Here is a 24,751-nt window from a genome sequence, read left to right on the forward strand (position 1 = left end):
GAATTGAGGGGAAAAAATCCATAAAGTTCAAAATTACAGCTCAAAAATTCTACTTGGAAACAAAATCAGTAGATAAAACAATCAAGGAATTTCAGTTTTGTCATTCACTTTGGTTTCTTTTTTCCCCACTTCTTTTTATTGAATTATGAATGAAACAGATAAATTCTTTATTTTTAAGTTCAATTCCTGTAAATAAATGCAGCAGGCCTAACATTTTAATCCATTGTTTATTGATGTTACTAATTTCCCCAAATATTTTACACCAAAACGCTACAGCTCTTTTACATAACCACTACAAATGGGGGAAAAATGCTCCTGTTTTTTAAACAAACTAATATTTGGAAGAATAATTTGAGATTTTATATGTATGTATGTATGTATGTATGTATGTATGTATGTATGTATGTATGTATGTGTGTTACAACCCCTGGTATGCCTTAAAAATAATGTATGTGTGTGGGTGTGTGGGTGTATGTATGTATGTATGTATGTGTATATGTGTGTGTGTGTGTGTGTGTTACAACCCCTGGTATGCCCAAATACCGTGTTTCCCCGAAAATAAGCCACGCCCTGCTAATAAGCCCAATCGGGCTTTTCAGAGCATGCGCCACAATACGCCCTCCCCTGAAAATAAGCCCGCCCCCAGTCCCCGCCATTAACACTGTACCACCTGCCGGTACAGCTTCCGGGGCAAAAAGAGGGCTCGCCGCAAAAACAGCGGCAGGCCAGCAATGTGATCACCCCCTCCTGCCTGTTCCTTCTCGTGCAAAAAAACACCGCCAACCCCAATGGCAAAGGCAGCCTGCCTGGTTCCCTTCCTCGCGTTCCTCGCCATTGTGCTCAGGGAAGCGGCTGGTGGAAAAAAAACTTCTCACGAGTTCAATCAAACATCTTGAAATCGCGAGAAGGTTTTTTTTTTTTTTACCAGGGGCTTCCCTGAATATAATGTCGAGGAATGCAACAAAGCTAGAAAGGTAGGAGGCACGCCCCGCGGCCCAACACCGCCCACTTTGCCCCAATGGTAAAGGCAGCCTGCCTGGTTCCTTTCCCCGCCATCCCTTTAACGAGGGGCGGCAGGTGGGGTGGGGGGGAGAAGCGAGGCACGCCTCCTACCTTTCCAGCTCCGTCGTGTTCCTCGCCCTTTCGCCGATTGAATCCCTTTGTAAAAAAATCTAATTAGTTCAACTCGCGAGATCTTTTTTTACAAGGGGATTCAATGAGCGAAAGGGCGAGGAACGCAACAGAGCTGTCAGTCTCTGGTAGCGCTAGGACACGTGTCTCGCTTCTCCCCCCCCCACCTCTCCCCCCTCACTAAAGGGACGGCAGGAGAGGGAACCAGCCAGGCTGCCTTTATCATTGGGGCGAGGTGGGCGGTGTTGGGCTGCGATGCGCACCTCTTTCCAGCTTCATCGCGTTCCTCGCCCTTTCGCCCATTGAATCCCCTTGTAAAAATAATCTCATTAGTTCAACTCGCGAGGTTTTCCTACAAGGGGATTCAATGTGCGAAAGGGCAAGGAACGTGACGAAGCTGGAAAGATAAGAGGTGTACCTCACAGCCCAACACCGCCCACCTCGCCCCAATGATAAAGGCAGCCTGGCTGGTTCCCTCTCCGGCCGTCCCTTTAGTGAGGGGGGAGAGGTGGGGGGGGAGAAGCGAGACGCGTGTCCTAGCTCTACCAGAGACTGACAGCTCTGTTGCGTTCCTCGCCCTTTCGCTCATTGAATCCCCTTGTAAAAATAATCTTGCGAGTTGAACTCATGAGGCTTTTTTTACAAGGGGATTCAATCGGCGAAAGGGCGAGGAACGGAACGGAGCTGGAAAGTTAAGAGGCATGCTTCGCTTCTCCCCCCCCCCAACCTTCCACCCCTCGTTAAAGGGATGGCGGGGAAGGGAACCAGGCAGGCTGCCTTTATCATTGGGGCGAGGTGGGTGGTGTTGGGCCGCGAGGCGCGCCTCTTACCTTTCCAGCTCCGTCGCGTTCCTCGCCATTGTATTCAGGGAAGCCCCTGGTAAAAAAAAACCTCGCGATTTCAAGATGTTTGATTGAACTCGCGAGAAGTTTTTTTTTTTTTTAACCAGCCACTTCCCTGAGCACAATGGCGAGGAACGCGACGCAGCTGGAAAGGTAAAAGGCGCACCTTGCTTCTCACCTGCCCCAGAAATAATAAGCCTTCCCCTATAATAAGCCCAAGGCCATATTTCGTGGGGCAAAAGAAAATAAGCCCCTGTCTTATTTTCGGGGAAACACGGTATATATATATGTACCTATAATAAGAAATCTGTAATAAAAAAATCTTGTGAGAGTGGGTTCGTTGTTCACAAATTTATTATTTATTCAAAAACACAGGCTTTTTATATAAGACAAAAAGGCTTCTCTCTCTCTTAGTAACTGTTGTATTTATCTGCAACTCATAGAATAAGTCAAAATAGCAATTTTGCACCCTACTGTCTGACTGACTATTCTCAAAAGTATGGTAGTTTATCTCAGAAATTTAACCCAAAATGCTTTTCCAAAAGGCAACTGGACTTCCTTGGTTCTTTTCTTCTTCTTTTCCTTCTGGAAGTTTGAGGTTCCAGAATGTGTCCAAGGAGTCTCCCACCGCCGCTACTACCAGTTTAACTGATCCGGGCCGAACAGGGAGCAACCCACCTTTGATGCAATTCCAAAACACTAAAGTACGTTCTTTGTATTAACAATAAGTTGTAATCGTCCCTTGGGCCAGAAACAGTAAGATAAACAGTCAAAGAAAAGTTGCAAACTGTTTAGAAAGCATCAAAACCTTTATTCTTTATCAGAGGGCATCAAATCACTGAAGTCGAACTTACTTCCTTTGCTGAGATGTTGGCAAGAATCCCGGTACCAAAGGATGATGTCAACTTTGAAAAATTTGTAAGCAAGCAGTGATGCTACTATAATAAACAATGGTGAAATCAATCCTCCAATCACATAAATCTGAACGTTTGGAGCTGTATTGGCAAAAAAAAAAAAAAAAGGAAAACAGAAGAGAAGGGGAGGGGAGGAGAAGGGAAGAGAATTGAAGAGAAGAGACAACATTCTTACTAAGTGCCATAAGATTTATACAATTTCTATTTTACTTTCATTTTTCTAAGAAAATTCTCATAAAATATTTCATTCTTTTGAAAAGGGGCTTCTAATGTCTGAAGATTATCCAAGTAACACCTTTTATTGCCAAAGAGAAGATGATTAAGCTGATGATGTTTGGCATTACTTTTCATCATAACTTTAAAGTTTATTTATTCTAGTAAATAATATGTCATTCAGTCTTAAAAAGATTTATAAACGATACAAAAATAAAATGATAAAAGTATAATACCACTTCAAAGTCAATAGCAAAATAAACCTTTCAGTTTATTTTTAATAAAAAAAAATATTTGTATTAGCAGTGGTATCAATTGCTTTCTATAGGAAGGGAACCCTGATATCATCAAACTCCAAAAAGCTTTCCAGGTTGATATTGATCTGACCTTGGGTGGATCATTGGTTCAAAAAGGCATACGCAGCCAACTTCTTCATTTAATCTGTCCTCTGGGTATTTTCATGGGCATTATGTTCTTACAGAAGAGAAGGTCCACCGAGAAAGCCAACAGAATGTCACTGGTGGAAAGCACTAGCAAAAACCTCTAGCCACATTATCCAACTCTAACTTACCTAGCTTTCCTAATCTACCCCAAGTATTTCTAGATAGAACAAGTGTCAACACTTGCTGCTGCTGCTTCTTCTCCTTCTCCTTCTCCTTCTCCTTCTCCTCCTCCTCCTCCTCCCTCTCCCTCTCTCTCTTTGAGATAGTGACATTTTTTCCCATTAGACTATGGAACTAAGCAGAGCTTTACAAGATGAAAATATATCAGCAATATTTTTCCAAACAAGGTTTTTTTATTTATATACAATTCCGTATCAATAATGTAATAACATATAGTGCATAATTTTAAGTGGTTATGTGGCTATCATTTGCAACTCCCTCTTACCATTTGGGGTTAATGACTCTTTCTAGATTAGAATAAGTACAAGTCTACAGTGCCCATCCCAGAACATGATCTAATATTATGTGAAACTTCAGAATCTCAGCCTCCTCAAAAAGAAAAAAAAATGTGTTTCATAACAGAATACATAAAAACTAGCAATATTCTCATGGATGTTTGTTTGTCTTTATAAACAAGCAAAGCATATTTTCTCTATATTAGATAGGTAAAAGATATACATAACTATATAGACTTATACATAGTTACCTGGATAGTTTAGCACTACATATGCTACTTGTGTCACATGTTGAGACCATACTTCACACAGATATGTTCCATAATCTCTGTCTTTCACTTTGGAAATATTTAACTTTACGTCTATTATACGTTTTCCAGAAAGAACCCTAACAACACCAAAATAAAATATAAACAGAAAAAGAAAAGAAGAAAATAATTAATGATCATTATATTGATTTATCTAATAAGGTCATGCTCAGCATCTTAATTTGAACACATTTAAATTAAGTTATATGTATTCATAATAGAAATTTAGATCTTGTCATTTGCCCAGTATTAAAGCGAAGCCTCAGCTTTTGTTTCACTTACATACAGCACCTAGTTATCAAGATTTACTGTGGCATAAGAATATCAGGATAATGTAATACAAGAAACATGAAATATTTTTATTAAATATATCTATTTAATACTATCTACTCTTGTGACAACAGTGCACCTGTTGCCTAAAACTAAATAACTTGATAAATACTGGAAATTCACAGAACATATGCAGATTTCAATTGAAAGAATATGCCAGATACAGAGTTTAAAAATACAAAAACTTATTGTTATTTGCTGGAATAAATACCAAGATCTTCAAGATAGGTAGCTCCACTTTACTATAAAATGTCTGGAAAGCATTAAGAAGTACATTTTAGGAATTCCTATTAGTATTGTACATTGGTGCACTATTACTAAATCAACAAGCTATTGCAGATAAATGAATTTATTTCACAGTGAGGCTTGCTTCATATTTATGTAAATATCTAACCCCACAGCACAGAGTGAAAATGTAATAATTCGGAAGCCCCTGGAAAAACGACATGTTGTACATACTTATCCTTCTCATCTGTATTTAACACCTCATTATTGAACTTCCAGGTTACAATTACAATTTCATCCAGAGGATCTGCTGAGACATTACATACCAGGTCAAATCTGGAACCTATAATTCACAAATAATTATAGTGGATGAATAATCATAACTTTTTAGAGTTTGCCTAAGATTATTAAAAATGATTTCTTTTTCAAATGAAGTAATTACTCACCTGGATTTACTTCAATTGAGTTGTTATTTGGATAAATTATATTTGGAGTATATTTCTTTGATATTTCTAAAACAATAAAAATATTTTTAAAGAATAAAAAATAAAAATTATTTTTTAAAAATACTGAAAATAAGTAACTATAAAATCTATTGCAATGCTACTTTAATTTTTAGGAATGAACTTTCTCAGAAGTTTGGCAAACTGGTTGTTGAAAGAAATCTCCTTGCAACAGCCTTTTGTTTTTTTCACTTTACAGGGCTAATTCTGTCAGGAAGGCAGGAAGGAAACATTCTGGTGTATTTCTAGCCTAATCTTGCTTATTTCTAAGTATTTTCAGAAACTGCCTCTCGGGTAAGCCTTGTTACATTGTAACAGCAGTTGGTCCTTGACAGTACCCCCTGACTTTCTGCCGCCTGAGCTCTGGAGAGGCTTAAAGGGGAAGGGTTGTTTTAAGCTTTTTACACTGCTTTAGTGGTTCCTGGCACTGTCCTTTTGGGGTGTACTTCCAAAAGACAGGATGCAAGCTTGGCACTCTGTCTGATTTTTTATTGCCTTTCTGGGGGCATATGATTTTCACTTAAATCTGGATGATTTCCTTAGGATATCTTGTGAGGTGAATGAGACCAGCTGCTATTTTTAAGTGGTGCAAATGGATCTAAGGATTGTTTCTCCTGAGTGTGAAAGGGTGCTTTGTCAATTCACTGAGCACAGGAGTCTCTTGTGTATGGGGATTTTCCAGTCATCCAGGTCATGGTTGTCCCAAAGGTGCTTTTTGCAAGAGTGTTGGAAGAAATATTCATTGATTCTGTTCCAAACGGGGAGAAAGACACTGGAAACATGGAGGCTGCTTAGAAAGATGGTTTATTGGTGAACAGGACCACATGGGTTTGAGGTCCTGGGCAGCTGACCAATTGGTTTGATGACTACAGGGATTTTTACACAGTTTGTTCTACAGCATTTTATAATTTACAGGCTTGTTTTGTGTATTTTGTTATTTGATTTTAATTAGTTAATTAGTAATCTTTGACTTACAACAGTTCATTTAGTGGCCATTCAGTTACAATGGCACTGAAAAAAGTGGCTTATGATCTTTTTTCACACTTATGACTGTTGCAACATCTTCATGGTCATCAGAGGCTGGGCGAGGCGAATTGCCCCTCAACATGAATGATGTCACATTGGCCACGCCTACCCAATCACATGACCACCCAGCCACACTTACCCAGCTGGTCATCAGGACAGAGAACCAGTTGTTAAATTATTTGAATCCCACCACTATAGTATCTCAGACAGAGGAAATAATGTAACAAGGCTATATTGCAAATTTAGGTTGCAGGTTCCATAGATTTTTTAAAAATCAATTTATTTTATAAAATAAATTCTATTCTGTGATATACCAAAAACTACAAGATGAAAATTACATACCAAAAGTAATTAGTTTGATGGCCCGTGAAATATTATATTCTTTTCCCATATATATATGCTTAGTTCTGCATATATAAATTCCTTCATCTTCCTTAGTTATATTTATAATGTGAAGATATTGTCTGAAAGGCCTAAATTTCCAGTCTTCATATAAAGGCAAATGACATCCCTGAAACAAAAATAAGCAAATATTATAAGAATAGTTAATACCAAGCTAAACTTTTTTATGAAACACATACTGTATAACCAAAAAAGAAAAATTAAATCAGTCCAGATTTGCAAGCTAAAGATAATTTATCAACAGGATTAGCAAGCTGCAAGTAACAAAAAGTTCATAAATGTAAATTATGTGACCTTAATTAATGGCTATAATGGCAGTGTAATACAGATGACAGTGCCAAATGCTGTGTACCAAGGGTAGTAATTATTTTATAAATGTTTCATGTAAAAATAACAAGTTGTAGAAAAATAATTGTAGGAAACTGCAAAGATTTAGAAGTAAGGAGAAATTTTCTGACGATAAGAACAATTAATCAATGGAACAACTTGCCTCCCAGAGCTGTGGCGGTTTCATCACTGTAGGTTTTCAAAAATAGACTGGACAGCCATTTTGACTGGGGTGTTATAAGGCTCCTGCTTTGAGCAGGGGGCTGGACTAGAAGACCTCTGCGGTCCTTTCCAGCCCTGTGATTCTATGTTCTATATTCTATTATGATAGAGGCAGATTTACAATTCATACCAGCCTGTTCTCAATGCGTGATTGTAGCATGGAGAATAGTTAAGACCAGCTTTTGGTATATATCTATTAATTTGAAAACTGGAGACACAATAGCTGAGAAAGGTAGGCAGTGAGATGATGTTAACCATAATAACGTATAGCCAAAAATGAAGCTGAATGGATAAAATATTTGTTCCAAAGGGCAATAACAACCCAATAAATATTCAAAGGAATAGCAGCAGCTAAAACATTAAAACTACACCACTGGCTATGGTACCTCGTTGTGTAATGAAATGTCTGAAAGAAAGGAGGTAAGCTCAGAGAGCACCAAGGACCCCACAATAAAACAGATTTAAATTTATTTATTTATATCCCACGTTTATTTTTACAAATAACTCAAGGTGGTGAACCTAACCAGCACACCTTCCTCCTCCTATAACTTACCTGAAGACACCAACTAATTATAGAAATATGGATAACATATGAAAGAAAAAGAAGGGTACTGGGAAAGAAGTTAAAACTAAAGAAAATGAAACATTTGTAATCTTGGCCAAAGAATAAAAAGAAAAAAAAATCAATGTCTTTATATCAGCATTGCAAAGACTTGAAAGCATATTTAAGGTTCATGTTGGAACTCCTCTCAAAAACTGTTAAATAAAGCCAATAAAGAAACAATCTGGCTCCTAAACAATATTAAAGATTCTCATTTTATAACAGAAACAAAGTTTAAAACTGCAATCAATACAATTTTGTCTAAAAAATACATCAAAGATGAAGTGGCAATATGATAAAACGCCACAAGAGGGTCAACAGATTGTTGACATGACTTGAAGACAGCTTCATCATATAAAAGTGGAGGAGGAAATTAGGTAATTGATACAGTGAACTTAATACCTACTCATGGGGGAAAATATTTTCAATATGGAAGTTGGAAGGACCTTCTGAGAGAATGTTCATGTCATCTTGGAATTTACCTACTCTATTATCATACCATAAGCAGAGCAAAATGAAGACAATCAGATCAGAGTTCTGAGTTCAAAAGAACTTATTCCAATAGACTGAGGGAAAGCATTGGAAAGATTCTATGGATAAAAATCCTGAATTGTAAAAATTGTAAAAAAAAAATCCTGAGTTGAAAATTTTTGAAAGATGAGACAATAAACAAGCATCCAAACACACACACTATCAGAGGAAAAGAAAAAGGAGAGGCATCCAATGAAAACAAGGAACTATTAGATAGAGACTTCCTCATCTGAAATATTTGTTTATATATTTTTCTTGTTAAATAAAGATGATAATTTTTATAGCTATTTACAGAACCACTTTTGTACATATTTTTTGTTATTGTTACTGTTGGATGCATATTTTTTCTTTTTTTCTGTTTTGTATTTTAATCCCATTATGATAAAACATAATAAATATATACATGAAAAAAGAACTGGAAAACAAAAGGGGTAAGTCTTTAGAACAACTTAAAGAGAGCCTTATAGTAAAAGAAAAAAATATCATAAAATAATAAGTGTATGTGTATCAGTGTGTGAGTCTGGAAAGCTAAAAGAATGATCTGAGATGTGCAGTGAGCACCACAGTTAACAAAAAAGGGTATTTGGTTATGCATGGAGTAAGGGGAAATTCAAGTAAACAGCTAGTCCAAAGGTTGTAGAACATGGCAAGATAGTGATGTTCAAAATGGAAAAGATACGGTAAACTGCTTAATTGCTGATTTGCTTCTGTCTTTATGGAAAAGGACTTACCTTATACCATTGTAAAGCAAAAGGAGCATTTTCATCATTTCTGAAATTTTGAAGATCTGGACAAATCAGCTTCCCACTGTATTCTAATATAACTTTCTGTTTAAAAACCATTCCTTCATTAAAACACAATCCAACACTATTCTCAAACACTATTAGGGATCTGTTAAGTCTTGTGGAATTACTGAAATAAAAATGAGAGTGATTGGCATCAATTTATCATTTAATATTTAGGAAAAAAAACAATTATATCAATTATAATTGGATACACTTCTAAAAATACGAGCAGATCTTGGACCAAGATACATTAAAGCATAGGTTAACAACTTTTTGTACCAATTCAATTTCTTATATTTAATTTGCTAGTTTCGGGAATACATAGAACCAATAAAGTTCTGTTGTTATAAAAATTTAGCTAGAAATAAGACTCCAATCATTCAGAAGTGTTTACTCTCATCTAAGCGTTAAACTATTATAGAACCATGGTCATTTTAATCTTCTATCAAGTATTGTTTGAACTCAAATTCTACACAATTAAAGCTAAACATTAGTACCAATAAACAAGGTCAATATATTAATTTTATATTTTCTTCTCATTATCCTTTCCATTTTACAAATGCTAGATCCAATGTCAAGTACTACTGTAATTATAATGTTGGAGCGCAGTCAAGTTATGTCCCTGGTTGTTGGTGGAGTTCATGGGAAATTTTAAAGGAAGTGACTTTGCTTATCAGAAGATCACAAAAGGTAACCCGTGGCCCAGGGACACTGCAACCATCATAAATGCATGCCAGTTGCCAAGCAATCAAAGTTTGAACATATGATCATGGGGCTGCTGTAATGGTCAAAAGTGTGAAATATAGTCATAAAGTTACTTTTTCAGTGCCATTGTAACTTTGAATGGTCACTAATTTAATTATTGTAAGTTGGCACTACTTGCAAAGGCAATGAATAAATAATGAATAAATAAACTGACTTACAGAATGCACTGATACGTTCCAGAATCTTCTAGTTTTGCAGGATAAAACCAAAGCAAATTTGCTTGCTGATAAACCCGGGAGCTGTTATCTGTAGTTATAGGCATCTCAATATCATTTCTATACCAAGTCACAACACTGTTAGATTGGCTACCTTGTAGACAAGAGACAGTTCCTGGCTCTCCTTTAGGGGAAAAACTAACAATCTCGTTCTTACCTAATAAATAAATAAATAAATATTACTATTTGTGTAACTATAAATACACATTAGTATTTGTATAATAGTGATTATAATAGTATAATTGCCACATATATAAAGATCATCTATCTATTTGAAATGTGTAAACAGATCTACAATTATGGCAAATATTTCTCGAATATTCCAGTTTTGGGTTATTCATTTTGTTACAAAGAGAATAATTTGTTTACCAAAATAAAATTAAACTACACAATTAAACAAGTAACACTTTTTAAAGAACAGTAATTGAATTGCTATGCAACATTCTCTTCTACTGTTTCTTGCATTATTTCAAATATTTCTGCAATGTATGATAATATGAACATTTAGGCTAAAGCAGAAAAGTTCTGCAAAGATTAGTTAGCACTGGAACTGTGATATAATATATAATACATATTAAGATGTAAAATAATTTATAATAATGGCGCTATAAATATATTGTAGAATAATAGATAAAATCATATTAATAATACAGAAAAGCTCAAATATGGAGAATCATATTTATTATGTACCAAACTGAGTCAGTAGGGGAAGTGGTCAGAACCCGTGTTCTAGGTTTTTAAAACAGCTGATTCTCACCACCCATTGAGCAAGTCATCAGAGCCCAAGACCACTGAGCTGAAGGCCTGCCACTAGCAAAGATGGGAAAGAAAAAGAACTAAAACACATCAAGAAAGCTTTCAGAACATGTGGCTATCCCAAATGGGCATTCATCAAAAAAGACCCTATAGAAGCTCCTCCATAACAAACAATAAAGTGAACAATAAACAAAACAACATTGTCATTCCTTATATTGCAGAAATATCGGAAAAGCTCTGGAGGATCTTCAGCCAACACAATATATGTGCACACTTCAAACCCAAGAATACAGTAAGGCAGAAGATTGCCTACCCCAAGGATAAAACACCCAGACACAAAATGAGCAATATGTTATATACCGTACAATGCAGTGAGCAATGTGCAGATCTGTACATTGGAGAAACAAAACAACTACTTCACAAACACATGGCACAACATAGGAGAACAAACCTATCAGGACAAGATTCAGCAGTGCATCTGCATTTAAAAGACAAAGCCGGTCTTTTGAAGACAGTAAAGTCCACATTTTGGACAGAGAGGACTGCTGGTTTGAAAGAGGGGTTAGAGAGGCCATCTATGTCAAAACTGATCAGCCCTCTCTCAACAGAGGGGGAGGGATATGACATCATCTATCTCCAGTCTACAACACAGTCCTTTCCTCCACACCCATTTGTACTACCTAGGTGTCCCTAATGACACAGATAAACCCCCAGATGGCCTCAATGACTCTCTAAAAGAATGCAAATGACCAGCTGTCTGCAAGGCATATAAATCCTTACATTCCCCACCATCCAGTCAGAGCTGAAGAAGCCTCTTGGATGAGAAGTGAAATATCTTCAAAGAAAAACCATAAAGTCTAGTTGAATCTTGAAAAAGCACCTGTCAGACAACCATGATCCAGATGACTGAAAATCTCCATAGACAGAAACCTTTTCCTACATTCATTTTCCATGAAGCAGCAGGAAAAAGCAGATTATGTAGGCAGTGAGAAGAAATTAGGAGTAGCCTATGATGATCTTATTCTCTAGAGTAGGCAACCTATTTTACAGCCTTCCAATTGAGATAATAAACACCAAGACAACCTACAGGCTTTGTTTGATGTATTATCTGTCCCTCTGCCCAATAAACTCAATCTCTGAATAATCAGGAAGGTCTCTTAAATGATACTGAAATTTCCTTTTGCACATCCATACTGGCTACTTCGTTGGCAGTATTTCATGGCTACAACAGCAACCTTGAGTCAGTTCAAATTACTTCATTCATTGACCAAAAGTCAAATTGAAGAGATTATATCAATCTGAACAGGGGGATTATATCAACCTGAAGAGTTTATAGTTTAGCTGCCACAAATGACTATTTGGTGACATTTAGATTTACTGAGATGCAGGACTGTGGAGGAAGAAAATGTTGATTAACTTTAGTCCAATTTTTTGAAATGTTTCCTTGATGGCATTTGGGGTTTTTCTTTCATCACAGCAAAAAAAACTCCCTAATTTTAAAGTATGAAACAAGTCGAAGTAACAGATCATATAATTGACAGAAAACATAGAATGGGAAATGATTATATATAGTTTACAGAAAAGATGGTGGTAATTAAAGCAGTAAGTTCTCCTTCATTGGAGAAGGAGACATCTACAGTGACTGGACGACTTCTAAGATCCCCATCAATTCCTTAATTCTGTAGGCCAACGACCATTTGAAAATCATGGCATAACAACAATGGAAATTTAAGAGCAGGCCATTCTTTCAGCCCCATCATCTTTAGACAATTATCAGCATATCTGAATCTCTCAGTCAGAATTCCCTGCCAAAGAAACAAGAAGATGATAAAACTAGCCCTTCCATCTTAACCACAGGCAAAACATTTTTTTTTTCAAAAAGTTTTATTGGTTTTTTTAAAAACATTTATGTGGAAAAGGGTAGGTGGAATTACAAATTTTGGCAGTTGCAAATGTGGCAGACGCCCCCTCCCTCCAAACTCCTAGATTACATCAAAATATCAAATCTTAATACATAATCATAAAAAGTCAGCATCTTAATTCTAGAAAGAATAATTTTCAATCAATTTATATAATTATAATATATAGTCTAGTTATAAATTCATTTTTACTTTCGGTCTGTTTATAACATTGTGATTTTCTTATTTATTTTTGTGATCTGAGCTTTCTTGGTGTTGCCCCTTCACCCCCCGCTGGCAGAGCTCCGGCCCCTCCCGTGTCCTGCGTGACCGTTGTGGTGTCTTCTGTTTTTTCTAGGTTGGCTTTATTTTTTTCCATAAAGGCCTGTGCCTCTATGGGTGTATTAATTCTGATTCTTGTCTCCTCCCAGAATATCAGCATACCTTCAGGCATCAACCATCTAAACCACACCCCCTTCTGGTATAATTTATTCGCCAATTGCGAATAATTTTTCCTTTTTTCCCTAATTTTTTTGGGAATCTGCTTTAGAATGGTTATCTCCCTGTCACAGTATGTCAATGTTTGCCCCCTTTGCACACCCAGAATTTCATCTCTTGTGGTTTTCCTAAGGAATTTAATGTGAACCTCCCTGGGTACATTATGTGTTCTGGCATATGCTGAATTCACTCTATAAGCTAGGTCTATCTCCCATTCCATCTGCTGTTTATCTTTGTGTATGTATTCAGCTAGAATATTAGTCATAATGTCCCTTATGTTTTCCCCATCTGCTTCTATTACATTTTGAAATCTAAGATAAAAGGACATTCTCTCAAACTCTATTTTCATTTGTTGGATGTCAAGTTCTTTGTTCCCCTTCTGTAAAGCCTCTACCCCCCCCCCTCGCCTCCGCCACCCCACCCTCCACAAGGTCCAGTCTCTGTGAGTTCTTAAAGATTTGGGCTTGGTTCTGTTTAATTTCATCTTTCATTTCCCTTAACTGGTTCTTAATTTCCTCCTGGCCCTGTAGAATTTGTTGAAGCATTTGTTGAAAGTCTATCTCTGTAGTCTTGGGTTGCATCAGTTCTGTTATCTTTGACTGTGTAGCTGGGCTAGACGTTGCAGACGTTGGGGCAGAAGTAGCAAATCCAGGCTTTCCAGGAGGTGGTCTTTTTGGAGACATGGTTTTTAAAGCAAGGAAATCAGTCAAAATAGAGACTGGGCAGCTGGAGAAGTAGAGCAGGCAGGCGAATCCAGAAGGCAGAGGATCCAAACAGATGGGGATTTCTTTAGTCAGTCTAGCAATAGATGAAAATTTTTTCCCCAAAGAGTTCAAAAAAGAACAATCCACAAGAGATTCCTCTGGGTGACTCGGAGACAAAGACCGGAAGCCTGAATTTTAAAGGTGGAGTCAGGTTTCACAGTTCATGAAGACAACGGAAGTGTGCCATCTTGCCCTGCCAGCTTTGGGCTCAGAGGCATAATAAAGTTTTAAAAGTTCAGAAAGTTCTCAGTTCACCCATAGATTCTGGAGCTAAGTCCAATGAAAGTCACTTTTATGAGGGTGAGGCATCATTAGTTGGCTCTCCCCCCTCCTCCTTCCCCCGAGGGCGAAAGCAAAATCTTCTCAAGCCGCTTGTCCAAGGGAGGGGGGGAAATCCCCCTCCCTCTAGCCGCACCTCTAGCAAAAGTCCGAAAGTTTAACTTTTTTTTTAAAAAGATGCTGAAAAGTCCATAAATTCAAGATAAAGGGAATGGAGAAGGGAAGCCTCTCACCACATTGCCGCTGCTTCGTTCAATAGCGCGTTCTCCGATCGGCATGGGGCGAGGCGCACGCACACGGGCGCCCTCCGAGACTGCTCCCCGGTGCCTAGAACGAAGCGGAGAAGCCCCCGCCAGCCGCCGCCGACGCCAGGACCCTCCGCGAGCCGTTCCCTCGGCAGGACACCTCTCCGGGGCGTCCTGTGCCCCCCCAGAAGCGGGGGAAGCCCACCGGGAGAGCGGGAGCAGGCAAAGGCTTGCCTGTCGCCGTAGCCACCGGAACCGGAAGTCCAGGCAAAACATTTTTAATTAGGTGTATACTTACACACATGATGCTATCTGCCTGGTTCAAATGTTTTTGTTTTTAATTTATTGTTATTTGAATGACCCATTGAATGGAAATTATTGGAGAAAATGGATATAAATTAAATACATATGAAAAATGGGCCATTATACCAGCAAGAACAAAAATATAGTACTTATTCAAATGGTTAAAATGTATTCAAAGTATTTAAAGAATAAATGTATTTTAACAATTAATTACTATAAGATCATCTTCTTAACCTTTTCTACTTTTGTTTAAATAATGAGTTCACCTTATATTACAGAATTGTGAGAAGGATTATTACAGGAAAAACAAACCTGCATCTTATTTTAAATACAGAAGAAACTCAAAATGAGACATGGAGCTTTAAACCTCTTCTCATATGCACTGATTTTCAACTGTACTCTTTTCCTATATTGCCAGAAGAACCACACTTCATGAGACATGAATGGTGGGTGTGCATGTGCAAGTGAAAATAAACAAGCCATATAGGAGACTAGTTAACTGTTGGGAAAAACCCAAATGTTATTATGTGACACTCACTGTGCTATAAGACAGAAAGAAATATAGTATACTTACAACAGCTGAATTGACAATGAATGAGATAAATCCAAGTAGTAAGCCACAGTGCAGAAAACATCTCCTAAAGAAATGAAAATACATTTAAATGTGTGTTGACATATTTTATACATATATACATCTATGCACACACACACCTATACACACACATACACACATATATACCTTGTTTCCCTGAAAATAAGCCCTCCCCCAAAATGTTTAAATGCATGCACAGCTGGTCCCTGCCATTTCCTCTGGTTGCTTGCCATGCAAACAACACGACATGAGGAGGCGAGGCAAGGGGGGGAGGGATGGGGAACATGTCCCACGTACCCCACACGCCCTTACCTAACAGCGGCTCCCGCAACCCTAGCCATCACGCTCCTTCGGTCATGCTAATGGCCGCCGCAAAAAGAGTGGCAGGATGCCAGCTGTGCTGGTATGATGAAGCTCACAGTGGTGCTGCAGTTCGTGCGTGCAATGGCACAAGCCTTGCAGAGTCCTGCTCCAAGAGGCGGCGGCAGGACCTGTCTGCGCAGTGCCAGCCAGCTGCTCATCAGCAGGCTGCTCTCCTGCCCAGGTCTGGCCATAAGGTGTTTGGAAGCCGTCGGGGTCTGGATGGGGGACAACAGACTCAAGCTCAACCCCTCCAAGACTGAGTGGCTGTGGTTACCGGCACCTCGGTTCAACCAGTTGACACTATCACTGGCCATAGGGGGCGAGCAATTGCCCCCTGTGGAACGGGCACGCAATTTGGGCGTCCTCCTAGATGCCCGGCTGTCGATGGACGACCATGTGGCAGCCGTGGCAAGGGGGGCGTTCCACCAGGTTCGCCTGGTGCGCCAATTGCGCCCCCTACTGGACCGGGATGCCCTACGCACGGTCACTCATGCGCTGGTGACGTCTCATCTGGACTACTGCAATGCCCTCTACATGGGGCTTCCCCTGGGACGCGCCCGAAGACTACAGCTAGTTCAGAATGCAGCCGCGCGGGCCATCACGGGGAGTTCCAGGTACTCCCACATTACACCCCTCCTGCGCGAGCTGCACTGGCTGCCTGCGGTTTTTCGGGTGCGTTTCAAGGTGTTGATCACCATCTTTAAAGCGCTCCATGGCACAGGACCTAGCTACCTGCAGGATCGCATCCTACCGCACACATCCCTGCGACCAATTCGCTCTCACAGGGAGGGACTCCTCCGGGTGCCGTCCACCAAGCAATGCCAACGGGCGGTGCCTAGGAGTAGAGCCTTCTCTGTGATGGGCCCAACCCTCTGGAATGACCTCCCCCCGACATCAGAACTACCACCGACTTCCGCTCCTTCCGACAAAAACTAAAGACTCACCTGTTTCGATTAGCCAGCCTGGCCCACTTATAGTTTTATCTTACCTCCTGGCAGATATTTAATTGGAGAATTTCATGGGTAATTATTTTAAATTCAATTTTTTGGGGTATTTTTAGGGGTTGTTTTTAAATACTGCTTTTAATACTTTACTTGAAGGTACAGTTTTATATAGCCTCCTCCATTTATGTATTTATGTATTTATGTATTTATTTATATGCATCCTATTTGTGTTTTAGCCTGACTGTACACCGCCCCGAGTCCCTTTTGGGAGAGGGGGCGGTCTAGAAATACGAAATAAAGTAAAGTAAAGTAAATAAGCGGCACCGGCAGGCAACAAGGTGCATGGCCAGTGCGAAGAACAGGGAAGCGGAAGCGGCGATGGGGCATGGCTGGGTAAACGGCATGGTGCAGATCCTGGGAAGCATGGCTGGAAGCGTATGAACAGCCTCAGGAGCAAACAGCTGATGAATGGCTATGTTGTGCTGTCACAGCAGCGAAACACAGCAGCAGCCATGAGGTGACCATGCTTGGCACCTCCTGCACTTCAAAAATAATAAGACCTTCCTGAAAATAAGGCTAAATGCTTATTTTCGGGGTCAAAAGAAAATAAGACAAATATATATATATGTCCCTCCCATATTTGGGCATACCAGGGGTTGTGACACAATACATACCTATTTCCCCGGCTTAGCTGATAAAGAGAGCCTGTGGCTTAGTGGCTATTGCAACTGCCTAATATGTAATACAGCCCAGGTTCAATTCCCAGTAATGGCTAGCTGATGAGAGCTAACTAGCTTGAAATAGATCTATACTAGTCTCCCTTTATTTATTTATCAGCACAAATGCAACACAAATGTAACAAGGCAACATTTTAAAAAATGGCTTTTTACCTGGATGGCTCCTAGGGCAGTGATGGCGAACCTATGGCACGCGTGCCACAAGTGGCACGCGGAGCCATTTGTCAGGGCATGCGAGGCGCTGCCCTGTCAACTGGCCAGTGCGCATGCGTGCACTGGCCAGCTGAGTTCACCTTTTTAAAAGCTATTTTTCGCCTTCCCCAGGCTCCAGAGGCTTTATAGGAGCCTGGGGAGGGCGAAAAAAGCCCCCCCGCCCCCCCCCCGGAGGCTTCAGGGACCGTCCGGAGGCTTCCCTGAAGCCTTCGGAACGCTTAAAACCACCCTCCGAGCAAACCGGAAGTGACTTCCGGGTTGCTCTGAGGGTCATTTTAAGCATTCCGAAGGCTACAGGGACCGTCCGGAGGCTTCCCTGATGCTTTCGGAGCGCTTAAAACGACCCTCCGAGCAATCCAGAAGTCACTTCTGGTTTGCTCGGAGGGAGGTTTTAAGCGTTCCGAAGGCTTCAGGGAAGCCTCCGGATGGTCCCTGAAGCCTCCAGAGGGCCTCCGGGGGGGGAGGCTCTTTTCGCCCTCCCCAGGCTCCTATAAAGCCTCTGGAGCCTGGGGAGCGCGAAAAAAGCATGTAAAAATGGGGGGGTCACGCGTTTTGCGCGCATGCGCACTGGGGGGGTCACACGTTGCATTATGGGTGTGGCACGCCTGCACACGCCCACCCTGCGCTCCCCCCACTTGGTTCGCCATCGCTGTCCTAGGGTGAGCCGATAGACAGAAAAAGGAAGTAGTATGCTCCCTCCCATATTTGGGCATACCAGGGGTTGTAACACAATACATACATACATACATACATACATACATACATACATACATACATACATAATATTATATATGTATGTATGTATGTATGTATGTATGTATGTATGTATGTATTTGTGTTACAACCCCTGGTATGCCTAAATATGGGAGGAAGGTCAGTACTCCCTCTTTCTGTCCTTCGGCTCATCACAGAAGACCATGCAGGCAGAAAACCATATTTTTATTTTTAATGTTGTCTTTTTATATTTGTGTTGTATTTGTACTGATAAATAAATAAAGGGAGACTAGTATAGATCTATTTCGAGCTAATTAGCTCTCATCAGCTAGCCATACCCTTACTGGGATTTGAACCTGGGCTGTATTATATCTTAGGCAGGAGTCTTAGCTACTAAGCCACAGGCTCTCCTCCTTATCAGTTGAGCCAGGGAAATAGGTATGTATTTGTGTTACAACCCCTGGTATGCCTAAATATGGGAGGAAGGTCACTACTCCCTCTTTCTGTCCTTCGGCTCATCACAGAAGACCATGCAGGCAGAAAACTTGGCTAAATTGTCTAAATTCAGAAAATGTGCTACTAAGACGTACACTTACCATGATGGTAGCACAGCAAACTAAGCTAAAACACATACTGTAGATCATATGTAGATAATAGTTTATATTATTCCTCAAGATTTGCAGAGGCAGAGCTAAATGCGACCCGTATTTGTTTTAAGTATCTGTACTTTCTGGTCACTCTTCTGATTTTCAATAATTCTATATATGATACCCTTCAGGCAAGAACATCAGGATATTTTCTGTAAATTGTTGGTCTTATTAATTAATTGTAAACTTATTAACTTTTAATAACTGGTCTTGTTGACCAATTAATGGAATGACTGCATTTTTCAACAAGAAGTGACAAGAAAATAACTACTACTACACTTGTGTCGGAAGCACTTACCAAGGCATTTCTGGGTTCTAAGGGTTAGCTGGTGACATCACCATTTCCCAGAGGATACCTGAGGGGGTTCCTTTCATGTCATTATTTTTCCCCACCAAGGTGATACATATTTATCTACTTGCATTTGTATGCTTTTGAACTGCTAGGATGGCAGGAGCTGGGACAAATTGATGGGAGTTCATTTGGTTATGCGGCTTGCATTCATGGTTTTCAAAGTACCAAATTGCCAACCCCTCAATGGTCTTCTGACTCAATGTCCTAGCCATGTGAATTACTGTAGCCCCTAAGAAAATAACTTAATGATTGTTTACAATCTATCTCCAACTTTATAATCTGAATATACTACAAACACAATGCAAACATTCAGATGGAAGCAAGATGATAAATAACTCCAAAAGTGGGGCAGAAAGGGAAGCATAACTGAATCTTAAAAAATTAACTCCTTGGATAAAACATCTCAGAATGGCCAATAAGTGTGTTTGAGAATGTTTAGATGTGTGTTTAGTGTGAATATGGCCGGTTTATGGTAAAAAAAAGGGTTTTACTGGCATTATCAAGACAACTCTTGAGTTCTAATCAGAAAGATATATTGGTGGTAGGTAAGATTCCAGTGGAGAATTGTTATATTGCAGCTGCAGTCTACTCACATGGTACAATTATAGCCTTAAAATTTCAAAATTGGAATGCAAAATTCTCTTGGCCTGATACACTTGGCCTTTAATAGTATGCTGGAGGGGAATTCTGCAAAATAAGCAGAACTAAGAGAAATACTAATAATTAAATCTTATTAAACATTTACATTATCTTAAGTCAACTTCCTTCAAGTAAACAAAATGATGCCTCTATACATGCACATCACCAGATGGAGTTTGCTGTATCATTGTTTTAAAAAGGTATAGGTACCCAATTGCAGCACTGAAGGCATAGCTAGGTGCTGATTGTGGAACAGATCATGAACTGTTGGAGAGAAGGAGAAGGAGGAAGAGATATTGTACAGCGGAGATGTCAACATCTAAGATATCTTAGAAGGTATTCCCTATTTACAAAAACTTCTAGGACTAGATGTTAGATCAGCACACTGGTCATTACAAAGTCGGAAGGCTAAAGGAGTTGATGCAATACCCACTGAAATATAGCAAGCAACAGAAGAAAGATCCATAAAATTTCTAACCAGGTAAGACAGTGGCCAACCGACTGAAAGAGTTAAATCACTATTTCAATACCATAAAAAGAAAGGTAACAGAGTGTACAAACTATTTGTGCAATATCCTTAATTATACATGCTAACAAAATAGTGCTTAGGGTAATCCAACAGAGATTAAAGCCCTACATGGAAAAAGCGACACAATATGCTCCAACTGGTTTTACAAAAGGCTAAGGAATATGAAATATTGCTGATATAAGATGCATCATTGAGAACGTGAATGAATACTAAAAAAAGTCACTATATGTTTAAATTATTATAGAAAGGACTTTAATTGTATTGCTCATGGCAAGTTGTGGAATATTTTCAGAAAAATGGAACTCCCAGAACAACTTATTATGCTTGTAAGAAAATTATATAAATTCAGGAAGCTATAGTACAGACATAATACAGACATAATACAGTGAAACACATTGGGTCTATAATATATTGGCAAAGGAGTGTGACAGTGTTGAATATTTTTTCCCATCTTTATTCAATCTATATGCTGAATATATATTATGGGAAGCTGAATTTGAAGAAGATAAACATAGTTTTAAAACTGAGAAAAAACTTCAATAACCTACTCTATGTTGATGATTGTACCATGGTAGCCATATACAAAAAATAAATAAAAGAAAGAAACCCTTCTCAAGGCAAGGGTTTAAAAACTAGTGGTATTAGGTACCACTTATTAAAATCTAATTATGTTCTCTATACACCTTTCAATTATTAATCAATATCTTTGATTACAGTCAAGTATTTCATTGTTGACATAAGAATAAACATTAAATACAAGTCAATAAACTATCATAATCTCAGCCTGGAAACATGGAATTTATTGGCTTTACTAGGACAACTGTAATAATAGATTTGAGTTTCACTTTCTATGGGGCATACTGGTAATATTGTATTTCTAAAAATCATCTATTAATAATGCAATCCTTGGCTTTTCTAGGGTACAACATTTCCAACTAAGAATAATTCCTTCCATCTTCAGTTATTTTTTCTCACCCTATTTGCCTTTTACCAGACAAATGAGAAATAATTTCTCCTTTTCAGCATGCCAAACATTTCAACATTTTTATATAACTCCAGATTGCAAATTTGAACTCAAAGAATAAATAAAACCACAAGCCACATGTCATATTGGAAAAATAAACCTATAAATGATTCTCTTTCTACAAATATTTTGGCCAACTTTACAAGGACTCTGTATCATGAGGTAGAATTAGTCAGAACCTCGCATTCCCCATTCCCACTTTTTGACCAGAGAGAAACAATTAAAGGAAGATACCCAGGATTTGCCAGGGTGTAAGGCAGAAATTACTCTTTGACTGTCTGGAAGTACTCCGTCAAAGCAAAATCAACAAGCCCCATTTACACTCATGCCAAATCAAAGCTGTAGCCAGCAGACTTTAACTGTGAAATCAAGAAATCAATGGGTCAAGAAAATGACATCAACAGCCAGTGTCCAGTAATAAATACAACCAAGAGTAAAACAGTTATTCTACTTCAGCTTCAACCACAACCATTCACGAGCACACAATAGATACAAACCTAAGGTAAACCGCTCCAAAAATACTTCAGCAACAGAGTGGTCGATGTCTGGAATGCACTACCTGACACTTTGGTTTCTTCCCCCAAACCCCCAAAACTTTAACCTTAGACTAGTGGTTCCCAACTTGGGGCCCACGCCCCACAGGGGGGCAGTTTGATTTTTAATGGGGACATTTTGAACCTTGTTTAAACCAAGTTAATGTCTTTTAGGCTTCCTCCACATGAGTAGACTTCACTTTTTGAGTAAAGTAAGAATTATATGTAAAGTGGGGGGGGGGGGAATGGCCAAAAAAAATGGTTGGAAACCGTTGCCTTGCACCGTCTACTGTCGACCTCACCCCTTTCTAAGGGGTCTTTAAGGGGGGTGCATAAGCGCACCAAGGTGTCTACCGTCCCTGTCCTAATTCATGTATTCAAGATCATGTTTATACCTATATATGTTATCTAATGCATGCTTGACGAAATAAATAAATAATAAATAAATAAATACACTTTTTTAAAAATGCGGTTTAGATGCTTCGAATCCTCCTTCGAAGAGCCGGAGGGGGAACTGACAATGTGCCCTGTTGAGTACGCCAGGTGCCCCTGCCTGCCAAGGCTTCACAGGAATGCGACGAAGGCGCCTTTGGCCGAAAAGCGCAAAAAGCAAGAGGTGAAGAAGGCAAGTCGCTCCAGCCGGTGGCTGACAGGCCCGGGCGAGAGAAGGGGAGAAGTGCCGGCATCCACGAGGCGAGTCACTCCCTTTCGGGGAGGGAGGGGGGCGAATTCTCCGCCGCGATTCCTTCTCTTCTGTTGAAGAAACGTCTTCGGGACCGCTATTACTCCGCGCTTCTCCCCCCCAAACACCTCAGCCAAATGATCCGCTGGCGCGCAAAACGGAGCCCCGCTCGCCGCCGCCCCCCCCCCCAAAAAAAAAAAAAAACACATCCTAACTGCCCCGCCATCTTCCCGGCCTTACCCGGACTCCAGCGCGCAAGCAGGACGAGCCTCTTCAACCTAGGCTACCCCAGGCGGCTACTTTTCCCCGTCTCGCCTCAGGCGGAGAACCGCGAACAAAGCTCCGCCCCCGCAATTATCTCAGCCTGACTCCCGCAGGGCGGAGAGTCGGGGGTGATAGTTCGGGGGAGAAGCCGCGCGATCGGCGGAGATCCAGAGCGCTCGGAAGCGGAGAGGCTGGAGGACGGAGGCAGCGATGCCAGAGCTTGTGACCCGCCTCTCAGGAGGCGATCCGGCCTCAGAAAATCTGCTCCTCCCAAATGTCACTTTGGAGAAACTTGTCAAAGCAGATCGTCGTTTGGAACGACTACAATATGCTTTTATTCTCCCGTTTCTATCAAATGGATTGGGCGGATTTCAGTTGCTCCCATAAAATAAATACACCTAAGACTTCATGGAAGACTCCAACCTGTTGACCAGGTTCAAGATAAGGACAACCCAGTTTCAAAATGATAAAACACAATCAGGCCTATAAGCATGCAAGTGTCAAATGCCATGGATGTAAAATTGGAGAATGAAGCTAAAGACGTAAAACAGCCATGTAACCTTTCGAGTTACAATTATTCGTTCTGTTAATGCTCAGCAAAAAGTTTTTTGTCATCCAAACCAGCGAGGTTTCAAACCCCAGCCTGTGGAACCAGTTAGTTAACAATTTCCCAGAATCTTAAATTAAGAGGCAAGTGATAGAAAATTGGCCGCGCTTCTCTGCTAGTTTTTTGTTCCTTTTAATTTTTCATCAAGTCCACAAGTTCTCACGAAACCTTGGAGACATTCCAGAAGACAATGTCAAGAAATCTTTATCTATTTTACAGGACAAGTTCTTGCTGTATTACAGGATTGAATTTATACTGTTTACATCTCTTTAATAAGAAACTTCTGCTTCATCTGCTGTTTAAAAAAAGATAAAACCGTGCTTTTCCATTCTTTTATACTTAACTATGGGTGTTCATAAGTGACAGTTTTCCTGATATTTTTTTTCATACATGGTTAACTATTTAATGTATCTGGAAAACAGTCATGGGGGGAAAATGGTAGAACAAAAGAAGCGTATTATTTATTTTTGCCCAGTTTCTAAACTGGAAATAGACTATCAGAACAATCCAGAATGGCAACCCACAACACACCAAGACAGACAAGTATTTTGACATTGTGGGATTTAAAAGAAAGAACAGGATTGCTCTAAATAGTGAAAACATCTCAAATTTTATCAGAAATGTATTTATCCAATACTCTTCGACATTATATTTAACCAGGTTTGCTTAATTTTGGCTTAGCATCACAGCCTCTGTGATTTGTAAGTGGTGGTTCATAACTTGTTTATTCAGTGACCAATTGATAGTTCCTTGTGGAGCTGAATTACTTGTTTCTGACAGACATTCTTTAGCATGAACTTGCTGTTTTGAACATGGTGGAAAGAACATGGTGCAAAGAAGTTATTTTGCCTGTTCTCTCAGCCAAACCACCATAGATCCTGGAGTGGTTTCAAGTGACTATTTCATGCATAAAAGAAATAGTCAGTTTAC

General features: G+C 39.6%; 1 protein-coding gene across 1 annotated transcript in view; it reads right to left on the minus strand.

Annotated features, from left to right (window-relative positions):
- Positions 1-24,129, minus strand: part of LOC309389592 (uncharacterized protein) — a 57,619-nt gene extending 33,490 nt beyond the window's left edge. Inside the window, exons 1-9 of the mRNA XM_081948144.1 lie at positions 23,191-24,129; positions 15,556-15,619; positions 10,182-10,395; positions 9,205-9,385; positions 6,733-6,901; positions 5,308-5,373; positions 5,096-5,204; positions 4,250-4,386; positions 2,828-2,968 (exon numbers count right to left, since the gene is read on the minus strand). Coding sequence (XP_081804270.1) covers positions 2,828-2,968; positions 4,250-4,386; positions 5,096-5,204; positions 5,308-5,373; positions 6,733-6,901; positions 9,205-9,385; positions 10,182-10,395; positions 15,556-15,616 — 1,078 coding nt within the window. The 5' untranslated portion in view covers positions 15,617-15,619; positions 23,191-24,129. The remainder of the gene's footprint in view (positions 1-2,827; positions 2,969-4,249; positions 4,387-5,095; positions 5,205-5,307; positions 5,374-6,732; positions 6,902-9,204; positions 9,386-10,181; positions 10,396-15,555; positions 15,620-23,190) is intronic.
- Between the last annotated feature and the right edge of the window lie 622 nt (positions 24,130-24,751).

The sequence above is a fragment of the Natrix helvetica genome (assembly GCF_964273705.1).
Source record: "Natrix helvetica genome assembly, chromosome: 3".
Lineage (NCBI taxonomy): Eukaryota > Metazoa > Chordata > Lepidosauria > Squamata > Natricidae > Natrix > Natrix helvetica.